At 33.0% G+C, this 17,615-nt stretch overlaps 3 protein-coding genes across 5 annotated transcripts; 1 reads left to right on the forward strand and 2 right to left on the reverse strand.

The window, feature by feature from the left end:
• Positions 1–30: 30 nt before the first annotated feature.
• LOC132281802 (RING-H2 finger protein ATL66-like) lies at positions 31–555 on the reverse strand. The gene has a single exon (XM_059783469.1). It carries the CDS (start codon positions 553–555, stop codon positions 31–33), a length of 525 nt encoding a protein of 174 aa, XP_059639452.1.
• Positions 556–3,452: 2,897 nt separating this feature from the next.
• Positions 3,453–6,658, reverse strand: LOC132283800 (ubiquitin-like). Of its 2 annotated transcripts, none has more exons than XM_059785827.1 (2): positions 6,129–6,658; positions 3,453–4,016 (listed from the first exon to the last, which is right to left on the reverse strand). In XM_059785827.1, exons 1-2 carry the CDS (start codon positions 6,417–6,419, stop codon positions 3,735–3,737), a joined length of 573 nt encoding a protein of 190 aa, XP_059641810.1. In that variant the 5' UTR covers positions 6,420–6,658; the 3' UTR covers positions 3,453–3,734. The 2 variants fall into 2 exon arrangements, with proteins under 2 accessions (XP_059641810.1, XP_059641811.1); XM_059785828.1 differs by lacking the exon at positions 6,129–6,658 and adding an exon at positions 4,596–4,922 and having other exon boundaries at positions 3,457–4,016.
• Positions 6,659–8,505: 1,847 nt separating this feature from the next.
• On the forward strand, positions 8,506–13,823 carry LOC132280871 (uncharacterized). Of its 2 annotated transcripts, XM_059782628.1 has the most exons (8): positions 8,506–8,940; positions 9,275–9,697; positions 9,806–9,858; positions 10,341–10,378; positions 10,967–11,285; positions 11,390–11,431; positions 12,048–12,355; positions 12,827–13,823. In XM_059782628.1, the coding sequence occupies exons 1-8, from the start codon at positions 8,928–8,930 to the stop codon at positions 13,503–13,505; spliced, it is 1,875 nt and encodes a 624-aa protein (XP_059638611.1). In that variant the 5' UTR covers positions 8,506–8,927; the 3' UTR covers positions 13,506–13,823. The 2 variants fall into 2 exon arrangements, with proteins under 2 accessions (XP_059638611.1, XP_059638612.1); XM_059782629.1 differs by lacking the exon at positions 11,390–11,431.
• Positions 13,824–17,615: the final 3,792 nt, after the last annotated feature.

Here is a 17,615-nt window from a genome sequence, read left to right on the forward strand (position 1 = left end):
CCTAGCTAGAAAGGGTGATAAGAAATTGCATCAACAAAGGTAATTAGAATTCTCACATAGGGCAGAAGTAAGCTCAAAGTTGAGAGGACTCTGCATCCATTGACATATATGATCAAAAGCAGAGAGCAAACAAGAAACCACACCATCATAAAAATGTCCATTGTTTCTATGGTGGCTTGAGAGAGTGTTGACCGGACTTCTACATAGAGGACATGTGGAATGGGCTTGCAACCAGGCATCTATGCAGTGGACGTGGAAGCCGTGGTGGCACTCCGGGAGGATCCGGTACATCTCGCCGCCAGATACTTGGCTGAGGCACACCACGCATTCGACTTCCGGGCTGTCGTCGTCCTTCTCTCTCTCTCCTTCCACCACCTCTGTCACGGTGCCGTCGGGGTTGTAGTGGTGGTGGAACATTGTAACTAAAAGTGACGACAAGTCCTTGGCATGTAGATGGAGCAAGGACATAATGAGTATGGCTGCAAATACAATAATAGCAGTGCTCCTTCCATTTATTGTGGCAGTTTCTTCATTGAAATCTACTAGTTTCTCCATCATAATATGATTTTTTAAGAATGATCTCTCTCTCTATATATATAGATATTGAGCAATATAGATATGGTGGGCAAAATGGTTTGAATTTGAATTTGAGTTCAAGCAACGAAAGATGTATAGAAGTCAAATTGTCACTCAAAAAAAAGTGATGGGGACGTGTGGAGTACGTTGTAGCAAATTGATGGGTTCTTAGACCATGGGCCTTTTGATTATTTTCAACATCAACTTTTGGTTTTGACCATGTGAAAAACAAAAAATGTGGAATAGCAGTCATATTTTTTGTTTTGTTTTTTTTGGACACTTTTTCTTTAATTAATGGGTTTCCCCCTTCATTACGGTCCTATGTATTTGTGTATGATTTTATATAAAAATTAATTTATTTTAGCAATCTCCATATTAAGTTTAACCTCACTGGAGAAGGTATACCCCACATTAATCATTCATGCCAATCCAATGAAAATTGGGCCTCATAAGTTAAAACTTTCACCTAAGCAATATAATAAATTACGTAAAAAGTTCCACTTAAGCAACCAACGGAGACAGAAGTGTAACGGAGTTTTTTTTTTCAAAGGGTAAATTGTATTGATAATTTTTGAGATTTTGGTTAACGCATTTAACGGATAATTAACGACTTTTTTACATTGAAGCCTTTTTATATTTTAAAAATATGCATTGACACCTTTTCCAGACTTATAAAATCATATGAAATTTCATTTTAACCTTTTAATTTGTCAATAACTCTATTTAAATCATAAAATTACAAATTCAATTCATTAAAATTAGTTAGGAATAAAACTATAGAAGAGAGAAGAGTTTAGTTTGGTTCATTAAAATTAGTTAGGAATAGCCAGATAATTGTACATGCACCATAACCACTACAACCAACACCGTAGAAAAAAAAGATTTAAAAACAGCCATGGTCAACCTATACTTATACGTCCCAAATGCCACCAGAACCACCACCACCACAATAGAAAAAATAAAAATAAAAATTTTGAAACACCTTCATAACCTAGACACCATCATAACCACCACAACCACACCTAAACAACACCATAAGAGTAAAAAAAAAAAAAAAAATTTAAAAACAACGATGGATGTTTTTATCTCATCATTCCCACCAATTCTCTTCTCTCCTTTTACACCCACTTTACTTCCCTTACTCATCTCAATCACAAATCCAACGTACACACTGCAACATTTTTTTTTCAAATTCTGCGAATTAACTTGCCCTAGCCACCATCTTCTCCACCGCCAGTTACGTTCCCTTCCATCGACCACCAATAGCTTCTCCATCGGCGAAAAGAATGACGAGGGGTGCAATTTACCCAATAAAAAAATTAAAATGTATATATAGTAAGAAAGAGGAGAATGAGAGAGAGGGGATCGGAGTATCGGCGGCTTGGTACTATAATGAACTAAAAAAGAGATGAAAAAAAAAGAGTTAGATTAGGATATAGAGAGACTTAATGATTATGATAATTTCGTCAATTAATAGAATTGATATTTTGTAAATTAATTGAATTAAATAATTAATGACAAATATGACATTTGAAACCATGGTGTCATTGTTGAAAAAAATCGTTGACCCACATCTGACTATCTGAATGACATTAACTAAAATCTCATTCGAGTGTTAATACAATTTACTCAATATATATATATTTCCCGCCCCTCACCTTCTTTCTCTCTCATATTCTATCAACAAGACACAGAATGCTTCGATATCTTTGTATTGTCATGCATGTTTAATATTGACTTGGTACATTAGTCATTTCCTTTTTATAAATTATTATTATTGGTTTACATTAATTATTTAGTTAATTGTTTCATTTATTGGAGTTACTTTTTCAAGGTATACTTTGATATGTACTGGAAAAGGGAAAGAAGAGGGAGGCATTTCTTTTTATTATTAGGAAAAAGAAAAGAAAAGAAAAAAGGAGGCATTTTGTTTTTGACCTATCATGTTTCTGAATATGAAGTGACTAGTTTGATTAATTAATACTTTTTTTTTAAAGTTAGATTAGTAGATACATAGAGTATAAACCTAACACTCCAAAAAATTCATTGAATTATCGAGACATCTGCATACTGTATTTACTGTTAACCGTGTTCGTTAGAAACTATTGATTCTATAAATTTTATTATTTACCGCGTTCTTTCAAAATCAAGTTAAGATCATTTCAAAGTGAAAATCTTAATTCAGTACATATATTATTATTTTGTTTATACATGTACAATTATTGTATTCAATTATCTGGGCAATGCAAGTAGATACTTTAGTAAAATATATTGTCATTGTTTGAATTTTTTAGCTGACTAAAAAAAGTTGATAATCACGAGACTAATGATCTTAAAATAGAAGTTAAGAGTTGTAAAGAGCTGGAAGCAGCGAGCAGGCTGTGGTTCCTTCATCTGGTTTACAGCTATTGATGGTGTTTGGAATATTACTAATTTTAAAAATAAACAAAATCATAATTTTATTTTACAAGAAGAGAGATAATTTATAAGAATAAATAGAAACATAGACACGGTCACTGCAATTGTCATCAATTCCATGATGGATGCAGATCTTAAAGGGGTGAATACATATTCATATCTTGCAAAAGTGGTTGGAGTGCCTGAAAATATTAGTTTAGGCAAAGAGATTGTCATAATTTTATGAGTTAGAGGAAGAAAATTTTGATTGAAAGGAAAGGATTCGAACCTAAAATTTAATGCTTTATGAGGTATTAAGTCCCCGGGCTTCACCGTTGGAACCAATTCCTTGAAGTTAATTCATGAATATATTTCACCAGTATTTTTATAATTGTGAAACGAAACTCGGATTGAGATGATTTGGAGATTTAATCTTTCAAACAATAATTCGCTTAAAGTTACTTGGCAAAGTGGTGCCCAACCTTTAGTTTAGATACTTTCACTATTTGTAAAAAATCTACTTAAAAGGAGCAAGAACATAAATAATTTTCGGGTAATTTACACACACTTTCTATATGATTTGCCATAATTACAGGTGGTACCTTTCTGTTCTGAAAATTACACAAACTTTTCTTATTTTTGAAAATATTCTACACGAACCTCCCTTATGTGTTATCTCCCTTATGTGTTATGGGCCGTTAAATACACTAAAGGACCTGTCAAAATTACTGAACTACCCTTAACTTTCAATGATAAATGACTTAAAATACTCCTGTCTGTGTATATGTGCATAGGATCTTGTTGGTTTTTCCGGTACCCCCTCTGAGGCGGAGGACCAAGTGAAGGGTCGACTCGTTTTGGATGTTATAATCCGCTAGGGTTCGGCCGTCTTCAAGTTGCTTTCCGGCAAAGATGAGCCTTTGCTGGTCAGGTGGGATGCCCTCTTTGTCCTGGATTTTTGCTTTGACATTGTCTATGGTGTCTGAGCTTTCAACCTCGAGGGTGATCGTCTTGCCTGTGAGGGTTTTGACAAAGATCTGCATCTGTTTTTAACAATAAACATAATTAAATCAGAAGATATTTAAATATTGGGAATATAGCAAATACCGATCAAGAAAACACAGAGAAAATTAATTGATTAATGAATTTAAAAAAAAATATTCTTCCCCAGAAAAACTTGTTCTAAAACAACAATACACGAAAATCAGATCGGCGATAAAAATTAATTTTGGAAACGGACCTTGAAAACAAAATCTTTCAGAATAGAAATTAAAAATAAAAGATCAAACTAGAATAACATATATCAAATCTTAAGATAAAATATTTTGAATGGAAATTTAGAAACATATCGCAAATCTTAACATAAACTCTTTTGGAATGGAAATTTAAAGATACAAGATCAATCCAGAAACATGTCGCAAATCTTCTTATTTACTCAGATTTGATCAAATTCAATCGATTCAAAGAACTCTTAATAAACTTCAAACAGATCTGACCACAAATCCGATAAAATCAAATCGCATCTTGTTAATATAATTTTATGTTATTTTATTATGTACATATATATATATGACTAAATATGAACTTGGATTGACAAGAAGAAAAAGGGAAATGCTCTCTACCTTGTTCATCCGACCAAGAACAGAAAGAGAGCGAAGAAAGTATTTGGTCTATAATAACTTCATCGTGAGATGACGTTGGGTTAAATTGAGAAGACTAAAGTTGATTTCAGTTCAGCAAGTGATCAGAAAAGTACTGCAGCAACAAAGAATTTCAGTTCGGTGAAGAGTTTCACAAGTTTCAGTTTTGGCACGTTTCAATCCGGTGAGATCGAGCGACAATTTTAAAGACCCAATTCGAAAGCACAGAGCATCAATGGATTTCATTGGTTTCAATCTAATGGCAGGCATTCTCCGGCGGTGTTATACATCATTTACACACACACACAAGCTTATAACGAGGAATGAGGAATACAACTCACTGAAATCAAAACAAGGTATAGACACGTAACGGAGAAGATGGGGGTATTTTGGTGATTTTAGTTAATTAGTACATGACATCTGCATCTAATATATAATATCAAGTATATATAATATATGCAAGGGTATTTTCGTCATTTCATGAAAAAAAGTAGCTCATACCATCCTTTTTCGTTGTTGTTGGCGGTTGACTCTAACAGTAGGAGGTTATTTTCAAAAATAAGAGAGATCTGCGTAATTTTCGAAATAGAAAAGATGCCACATGTAATTATGACAAATCATAAGAGAGATCTATGTAAATTACCCATAATTTTTTTCATAAGATGTCAAGTAATGTGCAATATGAAAGGATTATGAAAACTACTATTGTAGAAAGGATTTCAAATCAGAGTATGAGATTGTAAAATATTTAATGGCTAAAATGGTAGCTAGGTACAACTAATTGTTGCATCTGGTGGAATATGGGCTCTCTGGCTTTAGCCTACCACTTGCTTATTATCTCCACATGCCCTAAAAGTACTGGAAGTGCAACATCTTGAACTGACTACTGAATAGAGACAAGCCAATGCTGCTTGTGATATCATGCTAATAATCACCCAAAAATTACATGGTTTGGGTTGGGTTGGACTCTTGGATTGAACCCAGGCTAGTCTTACATAACTTGGCCTTGGACTGGTTTACCCAACTCGATCAAATTCAGGGATATAACCAAAATGATACATCTTTAACCAGACTCGTTCATCATCGCCGGGGGGGGGGGTGGGGTTGTACTAACACATCAAATAATTAAGCCCCAATATATATTGTATCTATTATATATACACACACACACACGCACATTAATTTAGACTTTCAGTTGTTATTGATGACCTTAGGTACATGAAAACTATTACTATACCACACCAGACAAAGAGAATATTAAAAACGATTGAATTTCATGTATCTAATTGTTTGGTGAGAATATATAATCCAGTTTGACAACTTGAGAACCACCACTTTGTACAAAGTATTAACAATTCTGTATCTCTCGTTAACAAAGACAACAAGACTTCAGAACTAATATTAATACAAACGAATATATGTAATGTACATTATAAAAAGGACATAATTATCCTTAATTTCTTCCTAGAAAGGGTGATGAAAAATTACATCAACAAAGGTAATTAGAATTCTCACATAGGGCAGACGTAAGCTCAAAGTTGAGAGGACTCTGCATCCATTGACATATATGATCAAAAGCAGAGAGCAAACAAGAAACACCACCATCATAAAAATGTCCATTGTTTCTATGGTGGTTTGAGAGAGTTTTGACCGGACTTCTACACAGAGGACATGTGGAATGGACTTGCAACCAGGCATCAATACAGTGGACATGGAAGCCGTGGTGGCACTCCGGGAGGATCCGGTACTTTTCGCCACTAGAGACTTGGCTGAGGCACACCACACATTCGAGTTCCAGGCTGTCATCGTCGGCCTCTCTCTCTCCTTCCACCACCCCTGTCACGATATCGTGGCAGTGGTAGTGGTGGTGGAACATTGTAACTAAAAGTGACCACAAGTCCCTGGCATGTAGATGGAGCAAGGACATCATGGGTATAGCTGCAAATACAATAAAGGCAATGGTCCTTCCATTTATTGTGGCAGATTCTTCATTGAAATCTACTAGTTGCTCCATATTCTGTTTATGGTTTCTTGACAATTCTCTCTCTCTCTATATATATATATATAGATAGATAGATATACTGAGCAATATATGGTGAGCGAATGGTTTGAATATCAATTTGAGTTCAAGCAACGAAAGATGTATAGAAGTCAAATTGTCACTCAAAACGCGTGCTTTGGACATCCGTGTGCAATACGTTGTAGCAAATTGACGGGCGCTCTTAGACCATGGGCGTTTTGGTAATTTAAAAAATCAACTTTTGGTTTTGACCATGTGAAAAACAAAAATGTGGAATAGTAGTCATAATTTGATTTTTTTGACACTTGACTTCTTTTATATCTCTTTGGTTTTTTCTCCTTCTTTATGGTTTGTATTTTGATTTTGAATTTTTTTATTTAGCTTAGTAAACTCATTTGATGTTCTAAAAATTATATATATATTAATTAAATTAGCCACTTGAAACAATTTTTATTGCAGGCAAGAGCCAACTCGGGCTATTTGTATAGTTCACTAATATATATATATATATATATATATATATATATATATATTAATTAAATTAGCCACTTGAAACAATTTTTATTGCAAGCAAGAGCCAACTCGGGCTATTTGCATAGTTCATTGACATGCTTCTTTTTATTATTTTTTTATTTTCTATCTTCATCCTGTTGAATGGAAGATTGAGAATTTGAATTACTACTGAGTATAGTGTTGTGATTTACTTACTAAAAAATTAATCAATAATAAAAAATTATGGTGACTAATGCAGATGGGTCATAAATGATCTGAGCCAGAGGAACTCAAGTTCTTCTTTTCTTTCTTTTTCCCCAAATTGAGCTCATATTAGTATGGTACGTCTTCTTATTAGCATTGCTAATTTTTAAATGATCAATACTAATATTTATCTACAGTGTTCAGTCTCTTTAACAACATTCTCAATTCTTATTTGAATATTGGTTGGGCACTGTAGTGATGCAAATGATTTGGCAAGGAGATTTTACACTTGTGGTGATCCGGAGTTAATCTACCCTCCATATTTCACATTTGTGGATTCAAGGAGCACCTGACATCGATAAGAAATGGTGGACTTTGTGTTGGATTATATTTATAAAAAATAAAAAATAAAAAAAAAAATGTAATGGTACTTGGTGGTGTGTAAAACAATTATTGTATATATTTGTTTAAAAAAGTGATGGTGTACTATTAATGCATTATTTTCTTTTCTTTTATTCCTAAATTGTATTATTTTATTTTATTTGTAGAAAGTTATGTAATGTATTTTTTCTTTATATATGTAAAATCATTGCTTTTTTAAAAAAATATTTTTTTAAAAAAATTCTCAAAACATATAATTGAAGTAAACTATTATAATTGTTGGGAATAAAACAGTTTGAAAAAAAAAATAAAAATGAAATAAATCATTTTATTTTTTAATAAATAAATTTTAAAAATAATAAAGTGAAAAATAAAAAAAGAGTGCATACTAATAGTTGGAGTCTCCAAGACAAGTATATAGCTACATCAACACAAGTGCTATATTTTTTTAAAAGTGTAAAATTTGTACTGAAATAATTTAAGTCGCACAATTTTCTAAAGAAATGTCACTCTTATATTTCGGACACACTTTCGTTTTTGTTCACACTATGTGCAGATTAAATTTGATGGCTTTCGCACTCGCGGCACTCCTCTATCCCTTTGCCAGAATGAAAAAAGAAAAGAAAAAAATAAGTTGTACGTGGGAATTTAAACTTTTACCACTACATCATATGGTAAATACAAGGAATTGCATTGAATTTCAATAATATCTCGCTGAATCTCACAAGTTACAACCACATGGCTTAAAATATCACAAACTTATAGAGCCGATACATCTCTACTTGGAGTCTGTGTACAGTGAGTATGATGATATCATTATCTTGGGCTTTAAAAAAATCGGACAAAGGTGCGTGTGTTGTGTGTGGCTCTGGCTGCGTCCCTCTCACTCTGCCTCCCCTCTTTTGCTTCCCTCTTCTACTCCCCAAGCAGTGCTAACATAGAGCTATATTCGGATAACAACTTCTCACAGCTTGGGTCTTTGACAACTGATAACTGGAATTGAAGAGGACACCAAACCCTCCTTTTCTATTGTCTCTCTTGAATGGTTTGGTTCTCTATTTTCACTGATTGAATCTCTATTTCGCTCTCTCTTTATACTGTTTGATAAAGTGGGTAGAGAATAAAGAGAAGGATTTATGGAGTTTCAGCAACATTCGCTCCCTCTCTTTATCTGAACTGTTGGATTTCGAATTGGGTTTCGACTGAATGAGCCTCCCATGCCTTTATTAGGTAATAAAACTCTCTAATTTTCTTCCAATTTTTATGGGTTTATCTTCTCTTACTCTGCCCTAATCATTGCATTGCATTGCATTGCATATTTTAAATTTATTTCTTTTATTGCCTCTTCAATTGAATGTTCGTGCCTATTCTCATTTTAGCTTCATTGTATTACTGGGCGTTCCTTTTGATAAGAAACCCATGTCTGCTACTGCAATATCTCTCTCTCTATATATATATTTTGAAAAACCCTTGTAGTGTTACTCTTGCATTTGTGCTCTTACAAAAGCCTATCTCTGAAAATTTACTAAGATTGGCTTCCAAAATGTTTCAATTTGGTGTGCAGATATTGCTACCTCGCAACCTAATTTCCAAAATCATGTATATGTACTTAGAGCTCAAACCCTCTTTCATAGTAAATTTATGCTGGGCAATGAGAAGAGATTGGCCTCTCCATGGAAGTCCTTCCAAATACCCAAAAGAGCAAAAAAATTCAATTTGGGGAACATTGAGATGCAGAGGAGCGGACTTGTGATTAGGGCAGTTGCCACATTTGAACCTAAGTGCACGGTTGTGAGCGACAACAGACACAAGGATCGCCTTAATTTACGGGAACATATTGATTCTAGAAGTTCCCCATTGATTCAACCTCAATCTTCAAATGAAGACCCGGATGAACCGGATGAGAGAGAGAAGTTGAGGCGGATGAGGATTTCCAAAGCAAATAAAGGGAACACGCCATGGAACAAAGGCAGGAAGCACAGTGCAGGTAATAGAATGTGCAATTTGACCTAGCAGTCCTAGCTTCTTTATTAATTGGAACATTTGCATCATATAGTGTTCAAACGTTGCCTTAATTTTTTAAAATTATGTGCAGAAACCATACAGCTGATCAAAGAGAGAACAAGACTTGCAATGCAGGATCAAAAGGTGATGTCATGTAAGAAAAAAAATTACACATTAAGCCTTGGAATGGTTGAAAAGGTTTTGCATGAACTCGATTGTATAAGTACTGCCACTAAACCATGTTCAGGTTGGGCCGTTGGTAAGACTCAATCTAGTTCCACAGCCTGTTGGTAAATCCAAAAATTCTTCTTTTGGGTAAGAGGGAGTGAGATTCTAACCAAAAACATTATTTTTTTTTAGAATTTGTTTATTAATTCATATAAAAATCATGATGCCAATACTTGTGGTGTCCTACTGGCCTGTTAATGAGATGAGATGCTTTAGATTTGTAGAAGACTAACTGATTTTACATCTGATGATTGGGAGCTAAGGGATTGTCATGCTCTCTCTCTTTTCTTTTCTTTTTTTTTTTTCCCTTCTCATTTTTTTTTTCTTAGTGTTCACAAATATAGTCTCATTTGGATGTGTTCAATTTTTATATTCTATTAACAAGATCTGATATGCAGGTCAAGATGAAGTTGGTTAACCTGGGACATGCTCAGAGGTGGGTTCCTTGCCTTTTTATCTTGTTATTTAGGATTTTGGTTTTACCTTGCTATCTATCATTTAGTTTACCTTAAGTCCTTTTTGTAATTGTACCTTGGATGTTTTGTCCTTTAAAATAGACCAAAGATTCTAATGTTTCCCTAGTGCAACCATGAAAGCGTGAATTCCTGCTTCTATGCTTGTTAATTTCAGATATTGCAAGTTACTTATCAAAAAAAAAAGGAATTTCAGATATTGCAAGTCCATTTAGGATAACTTCTATCTTCCTCTAACTCTTTTACGAGAACTTTTTGTGCCTTGCTACTATTAGTATCAACTATCACCTGTCGGCTTCCTTACTGAAAAAAAACTATATATATATATATATATATATATATATATAATATATTATCTATTGTCTTATCAATTATGAAATTTTAAGCCTTGAGAAGGTTAATCGCATCATATGCTCTGCATTTCCCTTGTGGTTTGTGCTAGAGGCTTCATAAAGTCCAGTATGAATACCAGTTTTTAAAGTTATGTTTGTAAATTTTACGAGTACTGTTTCACAACACGTTATTTGCCTCTTCTTTTGTTGATTGTACAGCAAAGAAACAAGGATGAAAATTGGGATTGGAGTGCGGATAGGTTGGGAAAGGCGTCGTGAGAAACTGTTGCTGCAGGAAACTTGCTACTTTAAATGGCAGAACTTGATAGCAGAAGCCTCCAGAAGGGGCTTTCTTGGAGAAGAAGAGCTTCAGTGGGATTCATACAAGATCTTGGATGAACACCTTGAGCAGGAGTGGATGGAGAGTGTTGAACAAAGAAAAAGTATGCCTCGGCCGAAAGGGAGCAAGAGAGCACCCAAGTCAGCTGAGCAGAGGAGGAAAATTTCAGAGGCCATTTCTGCCAAATGGGCTGAACCTGTAAGAGCTTATAATAATATCTTTGGAAATAGTTGCATGTGTGATATTTTCCATAGTAGGAGAATCTATGGTACTTATCTGATATAGCCCCCTAATGACATTAGGATGCATCACATGTGCAACATTTGAAAGCGACCATTGGACAGGTTAGGAATCTCCTTGTATATTGCTGGTGATTCCATGATTACTATAACTGCAATGTCTATAGATTTTAATTAAGTGATCATTAGTCCATTCATATAAATGTCCTGAGGTTGGGATTTTTTAATCCCATCAAACACTAGGTTCTTACATCCAAGCCTGGATGTGTACCTGAACAAAACTATGCTTCCCCATCATAGGTCCAAAGATGACTGTAACACTTAAAGCGCCTTTACCTGTTTTGAATCTGAATTTTTGTGTTACTTTCTTTTCTCACCTACTCCAACCTTTATTTTGTCTCTCTATCTCTTTTTTTTTTTTGTTGGAAGTGGGGGGGAATTTTTCTGTCCAGACTCCTGAGTTCTGGTCAGGTCTGAAAATGAAAACTAAGCATGCAATCTCTTTTCCCAAAGCCTGCTGGAACCTTCAACCAATTAGTTGTGGATAGAGAACCATCCAAAATCTGGATCAACATCAATCAAATTGAATTAGTTTCTCCTTGGCCCTGAGGTTCATTTTGTGACTAGCAATGATCATGATAAGTACCAGAGACATCTCTTACATGTTCCATAAGATTTTCTAAACCAGGATTCTTGAGAAAGTATTTTCTTGTCCCTCTAGGGTTACCGCGATCGGGTTTGCACTGCCCTTGCTAAATATCATGGAATACCTGCTGTTGGAGCTGAAAATAGGTCAAGGAGAAAGCCAAGTGGTGACCGACAGCCTAGGAAAAAGAAGAAAGCTGTTGATGCGGATAATTCCCCAACGAATGAGACTAAGAGCCAACGTCCACGATCTAGGTTGAAAAGAAGTAATATGCCATTGTACAAGGATCCTCTGGCGACTTCCAAACTTGAGATGATAAAGAATATCAGAGCGCAGAGAGCAGCTGCAGAAACTAAGAAAACTGAAGCCATTGAACGAGCAAAGTAAGTTCATTCATCTATATACCTATTCTTCTTTATAGGTCTGAACATTCAGCAAAGTAGTGTAGAAGGAAAAATGAAGAAACTCAGTCCAGCACTATTGAGTCATAGATGATCTGGCCATGAAACTTTTTCCTGCATTTTTAGATGATCTGGCGTGTCAATGAAAATTTAAGCTCGCTTGACAGTGTTAGGTCTTTGGGTATCAAAGTTCTCTACTCGCAAAATCTAAAATGCTGCTTGATGGGATCTTTTGGTTGTCATATACACATATACATTTGTAGTATAAATGACATGCCAAAATCAGAATTGAACTCATCCATCTTGTAAAGCATGTGAGCCAAAATGAGTCAGTTATGGCTTCATATCTTTATGTTAAATGACATTGACTCCACTTTATTACATTATACTGATTTGGTTACATTAGATATTTCCTTCAAAAATTCTCCTTTTATATTGCCACACATTCTGCAGGCTATTGATTGCTGAAGCTGAGAAAGCTGCAGAGGCCCTTGAGGTAGCTGCAATGAGGAGCCCTCTTGCTCAAGCTTCCCTCATTGAAACCAGGAAGCTCATAGCAGAAGCAATTCAGTCCATTGAATCCATTGATGCTGAACCGGTTGACTATCTTGAAAATGGCACACACCCTTCATTTGCCTCAGCCAACCTGGTAAACCATGTCGACAAAGAAAAAGATGCTGGAAATGAAGGACCATGCCAAACAGAACAGATAAAAATAAACGGTAATGGAGCTGCCTTAGAATCAAACGGGAATGGAGCTTTAGAATCAAGGAGAAGTGATATGGAGGACAGCGATTTTGTTAACTTCACCTTGCAGGATTTACTCAATGGTAATGATGAACTTCTTCCGACAAGCCCCAATGGCTATGATTCATTATATACTACTGAGGAACTTCATCAAAGAGGCACAATTGATTATGGTTTGACTTCAACTGAGTTGGACAAGCAATCCAGCTTCACAGGGAAACTGGATCAGCTTGAACCAAATGGGAATGACATACATGAAACTTTGCCGCCACCAAGTGTAGCCAAATTTCGGTCCGGGAAAGAGGAAACACCACGCAAATCGACTTCCATAACTAAGAAATGGGTTCGTGGGAGGCTGGTTGAAGTGACAGAAGAAGAAGATTAGCCTTAGTTTTCAAGTTGCTGTTAAAAGGTATAAAACATATGATACACATTTTGATCACAGCCATTTAGACCAGAGAACTATGCGGTTGTCATTCGGGTTTCATAGTTCATTTTCATAGTATTATATGTATTACATTCATAACACCCATTGTCACAAGAATATTTAGTTAATAGCACAGTACTTGAAGTATCATTAGTGTAGGTCTCCATATTGTATATCTTGCAATTTAAGTTGTATCTGAATTACTATTTAAGTCACCAGATACCCTCATTTCTTCTTACGCATGCGTTCGATATACAATACCCTCATTTCATCTTACGCATGCGTTCGATCTACATTGTGTGTGTGTGTGTTTTTTCCTATAACAGGTTAGAATGCAACATGGTCAAGTTCTACTTGGCATGTTGATTATACAAATACTTAGAGTAGAATACAAGTTGTATTATACAATTGAAATTCAGGACTTTGATAAGTTCTCTCAATTTCCAGGTCCTCTTAGAAACAGTGTGTTACATAGAAAAGCATACTAGTAGTGCTAAGGTTTGACATATATGGTACAGTAGTAACATTTGCAAGCATGTCAGCTTGCAGAGGTTTCAGAACCCTGTGATGGGTTGGTTTGGGATACCACAGTTTTCTCATTCTCCCTCCTTTTCTTTTCTCTCTCTTCTTTGCCTTTGTTGATTTCCCTCTCCGCTTCCTCTCTCTACAGAACACAAAAAATAGTATAAATGTTAACACCCACTAGCAAGATCAAGAACAGAATTTTGATCTGTATGTGTGAATGCATATATAGTTATGCATAAAACCTACGTCAATGATTTCAGTGACAGGCAGCTTGGTTCCATGCACGGCAGCACGGTTGGCTGCTCTGCCGGTCACCAGCCGGTGCTGCTGTTGATTCGAATTCAATAACCACTGGTGGTGGTGGTGGTGGTGGTCTGAATCTTTGACCACTTCCCAATCCCAACTCTGAATAATATCCTATTATGATGCATCTCACAATATTTGGTTGCTTTGTTTTGATGATTGTTGATGGAAGATATTTTGAAGAGGTTATTAGCACGGAGAGACGAGCATTTATGTATACATCATCACAAGGAGATGGGGACGTGTGTAAGGCATGTACGGCTGGTGCGTCGCTTTTGTTCATGATCTGGCTTTGTTTCCATGAGTTTTTGGTTTTTTTTTCCAAAACTTGAACTGTAAAGTTAAATAAATAAATAAATAATTTTAAATTTTATTTTTATCAATTGAGTTAAAAAAAAAATTCAATTAATTAAATGTCTCCTACCATTACGAAATATTTAAAATATAAATTTATTTATAGAACTAAAGTAACCTTTTTAACACTTTTTTTTCTCTCCCATCACTTGAATGGTATGTGTGTGTGTGTATATATATATATCTATATCTATATCTATATTATATATATTTATATTTATATTATTATTAAATGTGCAAAGTGTTTCAATATTTCAGTATTTTAGTATTTTTTTATTAATATAAAAAAATATTTATTAATTATTTCAGTAGTTCAATATTTATTTATTAATATAAAAAATATTTATTAATTGATATAAAAAAAAAGTTTTTATAAAAAGAGTTTCTATAAAACTTTAACACAAATTACCTAATAATATTTCAATTATCTATTTTATTTTTTATAAAACTCTGTCACATATAACCTATATATATATTAGGTTCGACTTGTGGTGTGCATATTTTTTCTTCTCTTTATAATTGGTCTCGTAAATTTTTTCTTTACTTTTTCTTTTTATAAGCATTATTATTATGTTATTATTTTTTTTTCTCTTTCTAAATGATGTTTATGTTTAGAAGTATTTGATTTATTTTATTTTATTTTCTCTTTCTAATTGATGTTTAGAATTGGTTGATTTTTTTTCTTCATTTTTTTATTTTATTATTTTTGGTTCATTCTTAATTTATTATTATTTTGAGTCATTATTGTTTTTTTATTATTATTTTTTTTTCTCTTTCTAATTGATTTTTATGTTTAGAAGTAGTTGATTTGTTTTATTTTTATTTTCTCTATCTAATTGATGTTTAGAAATGGTTGATTTTTTTTTTTCTCCATTTTTTTATTTTATTATTTTTGGTTCATTCTTAATTTATTATTATTTTGAGTCATTATTTTTTTTTTCTTTTTCAGAAGTATCATTCTTTTTTTTTCTTTAGTTTTTATTTTTATTTTACTCTTTGTAATTATACTTTGGATGGTTCAAAATTTGTTATTCTTAATTTGTTGTATTGAGAATGTTGGATTGTTAATTTTTTCTTTACTTTTTCTTTTTAGAAGCATTATTATTTTTTTTTCTTTTGTTTTATTTTTATTTTTCTCTTTCTAATTGATGTTTAGAAGTAGTTGATTTGTTTTATTTTATTTTTCTCTTTCTAATTGATTTTTAGAAGTGGTTGATTCGGTAAGTTTACTTTGGATTGTGAATTTTTTTCTTTTATTTTTTATTTTTGGTTCATTCATAATTTATTATTATTTTGAGTCATTATTGTTATTTTTTTCTTTACTTTTTATTTTTTAGAAGTATCATTATTCTTTTTTCTTTAGTTTTTATTTTTATTTTACTCTTTATAAGTTTACTTTGGATTGTAATTTTTTTCTCAGTTTTTATTTTTTATTTTTTGTTCATTCTTAATACAGGTTTCAATGTTTTTGGGTTTTCGGTGACTTGATTATTAAATGAATTTGTTGCTGAAAATTTTTTATATGTTTTTTTTTCAATATTTATTTTTTATTTTTTTTACTAACAAAAACTAAATTCGAGAATTCAAATTTTCAAATCAAATAAGTTGGTAGATTCTTTCCCTTTTCTTAATATCCACTTTCATATTTCCAAAGGTCAAGGTCATGTTATTATTTCTATACTTGATCAGTAGTTAAGAATACAAATTTCTATAATGAAAATAAAATAATTTATATAAAACACTACCACAAATTATCTATTTTATTTTCAATAAAACTCTATCACATCGTTAACATTAGACAATGATAGATTTAAAGAGTTTCTATACAACTCTAACACAAATTACCTATTTATCTATTTATTATTAGTTTTTTAATGAAAGGAAATCTATTTAAACAGAAATTATAAATAAAAAAATTATATTTATTAATTGATATAAAAAGAGATTTTAAAAGAGTTTATATAAAAATCTAACACAAATTATCAATTTATGAGTTTTTACTAAAACGAAATCTAATTAGACAAAAATTATTAATATAAAAAAATATTTATTAATTGATATAAAAAGACTTTTTAAAAGTGTTTCTACAAAACTCTAACACATATTAACTATTTATCTATTTATTATGAGATTTTTTAATAAAGGGAAATCAAATTAGAAAATAATATATTTAAAGAAAATAAAACAATTTCAATAAAATTTACCACAAATTAGCTATTTTATTTTCTATAAAACTCTATTACATTATCTATTTATTATGAGTTTATTCAGGAAAAAAAAAAATTATTAAAAGAAAATAAAATAATTTATATAAAACTCTACCACAAATTACCTATTTTATTTTCTTTAAAACTCTATCACATATAACTTGTATTTATCTATTTATTATGAGTTTTTTAATAAAAAGAAATGTGACGACCCAAGTTTTATAAACCCGGTGCAACAATGATGACCAAATGATTACCCAAAATATATCCAAAATGCGGAAGCGAAAGATGATCAAAACAAAAGAAAAGAAAGATCCTGAGGTATGGACGAGCGCTTATCCAAAGCCAAAGCACCGAGCGCTCGTTCGACACTCATCCAAGGTCAGACGTTCTGACCTACATGGTCAGGCGTTCTGACAAAAGTTCAAACGTCATTCCAAAAGGTTCAAGCATTCTTCCAAAAAGGTTCTGACCTACATGGTCAGGCGTTCTTCCAGAAGGTTCAAACGTTCTTCCAAAAGGTTCTGACCTACATGGTCAGGCATTCTTCCAAAAGGTTTTAGCATTCTTCCAAAAGGTTCTAGCATTCTTCCAAAAGGGTTCTGACCTACATGGTCAGGCGTTCTTCCAAAAGGTTCAAGCGTTCTTCCAAAAGGTTCTAGCGTTCTTCCAAACGGTT

Source organism: Cornus florida, unplaced genomic scaffold (genome assembly GCF_030987335.1).
Source record: "Cornus florida cultivar Cherokee Brave unplaced genomic scaffold, ASM3098733v1 CherokeeBrave_3.0.0_Hap2_Chr11, whole genome shotgun sequence".
In the NCBI taxonomy this organism is placed as follows: Eukaryota; Viridiplantae; Streptophyta; class Magnoliopsida; order Cornales; family Cornaceae; genus Cornus; species Cornus florida.

Coding starts and splice junctions, on each gene's coding strand:
- LOC132283800 (XM_059785827.1), bottom strand. CDS start 6,419: ATGACAGCCTGGAACTCGAATGTGTGGTGTGCCTCAGCCAAGTCTCTA. Junction 4,017..6,128: donor TGAGCTTACGTCTGCCCTAT/GTGAGAATTCTA, acceptor TGTTAAAAACAG/ATGCAGATCTTTGTCAAAAC.
- LOC132280871 (XM_059782628.1), top strand. Junction 10,379..10,966: donor AACCTGGGACATGCTCAGAG/GTGGGTTCCTTG, acceptor TTGATTGTACAG/CAAAGAAACAAGGATGAAAA. Junction 11,286..11,389: donor CTGCCAAATGGGCTGAACCT/GTAAGAGCTTAT, acceptor TAATGACATTAG/GATGCATCACATGTGCAACA.
- LOC132281802 (XM_059783469.1), bottom strand. CDS start 555: ATGGAGAAACTAGTAGATTTCAATGAAGAAACTGCCACAATAAATGGA.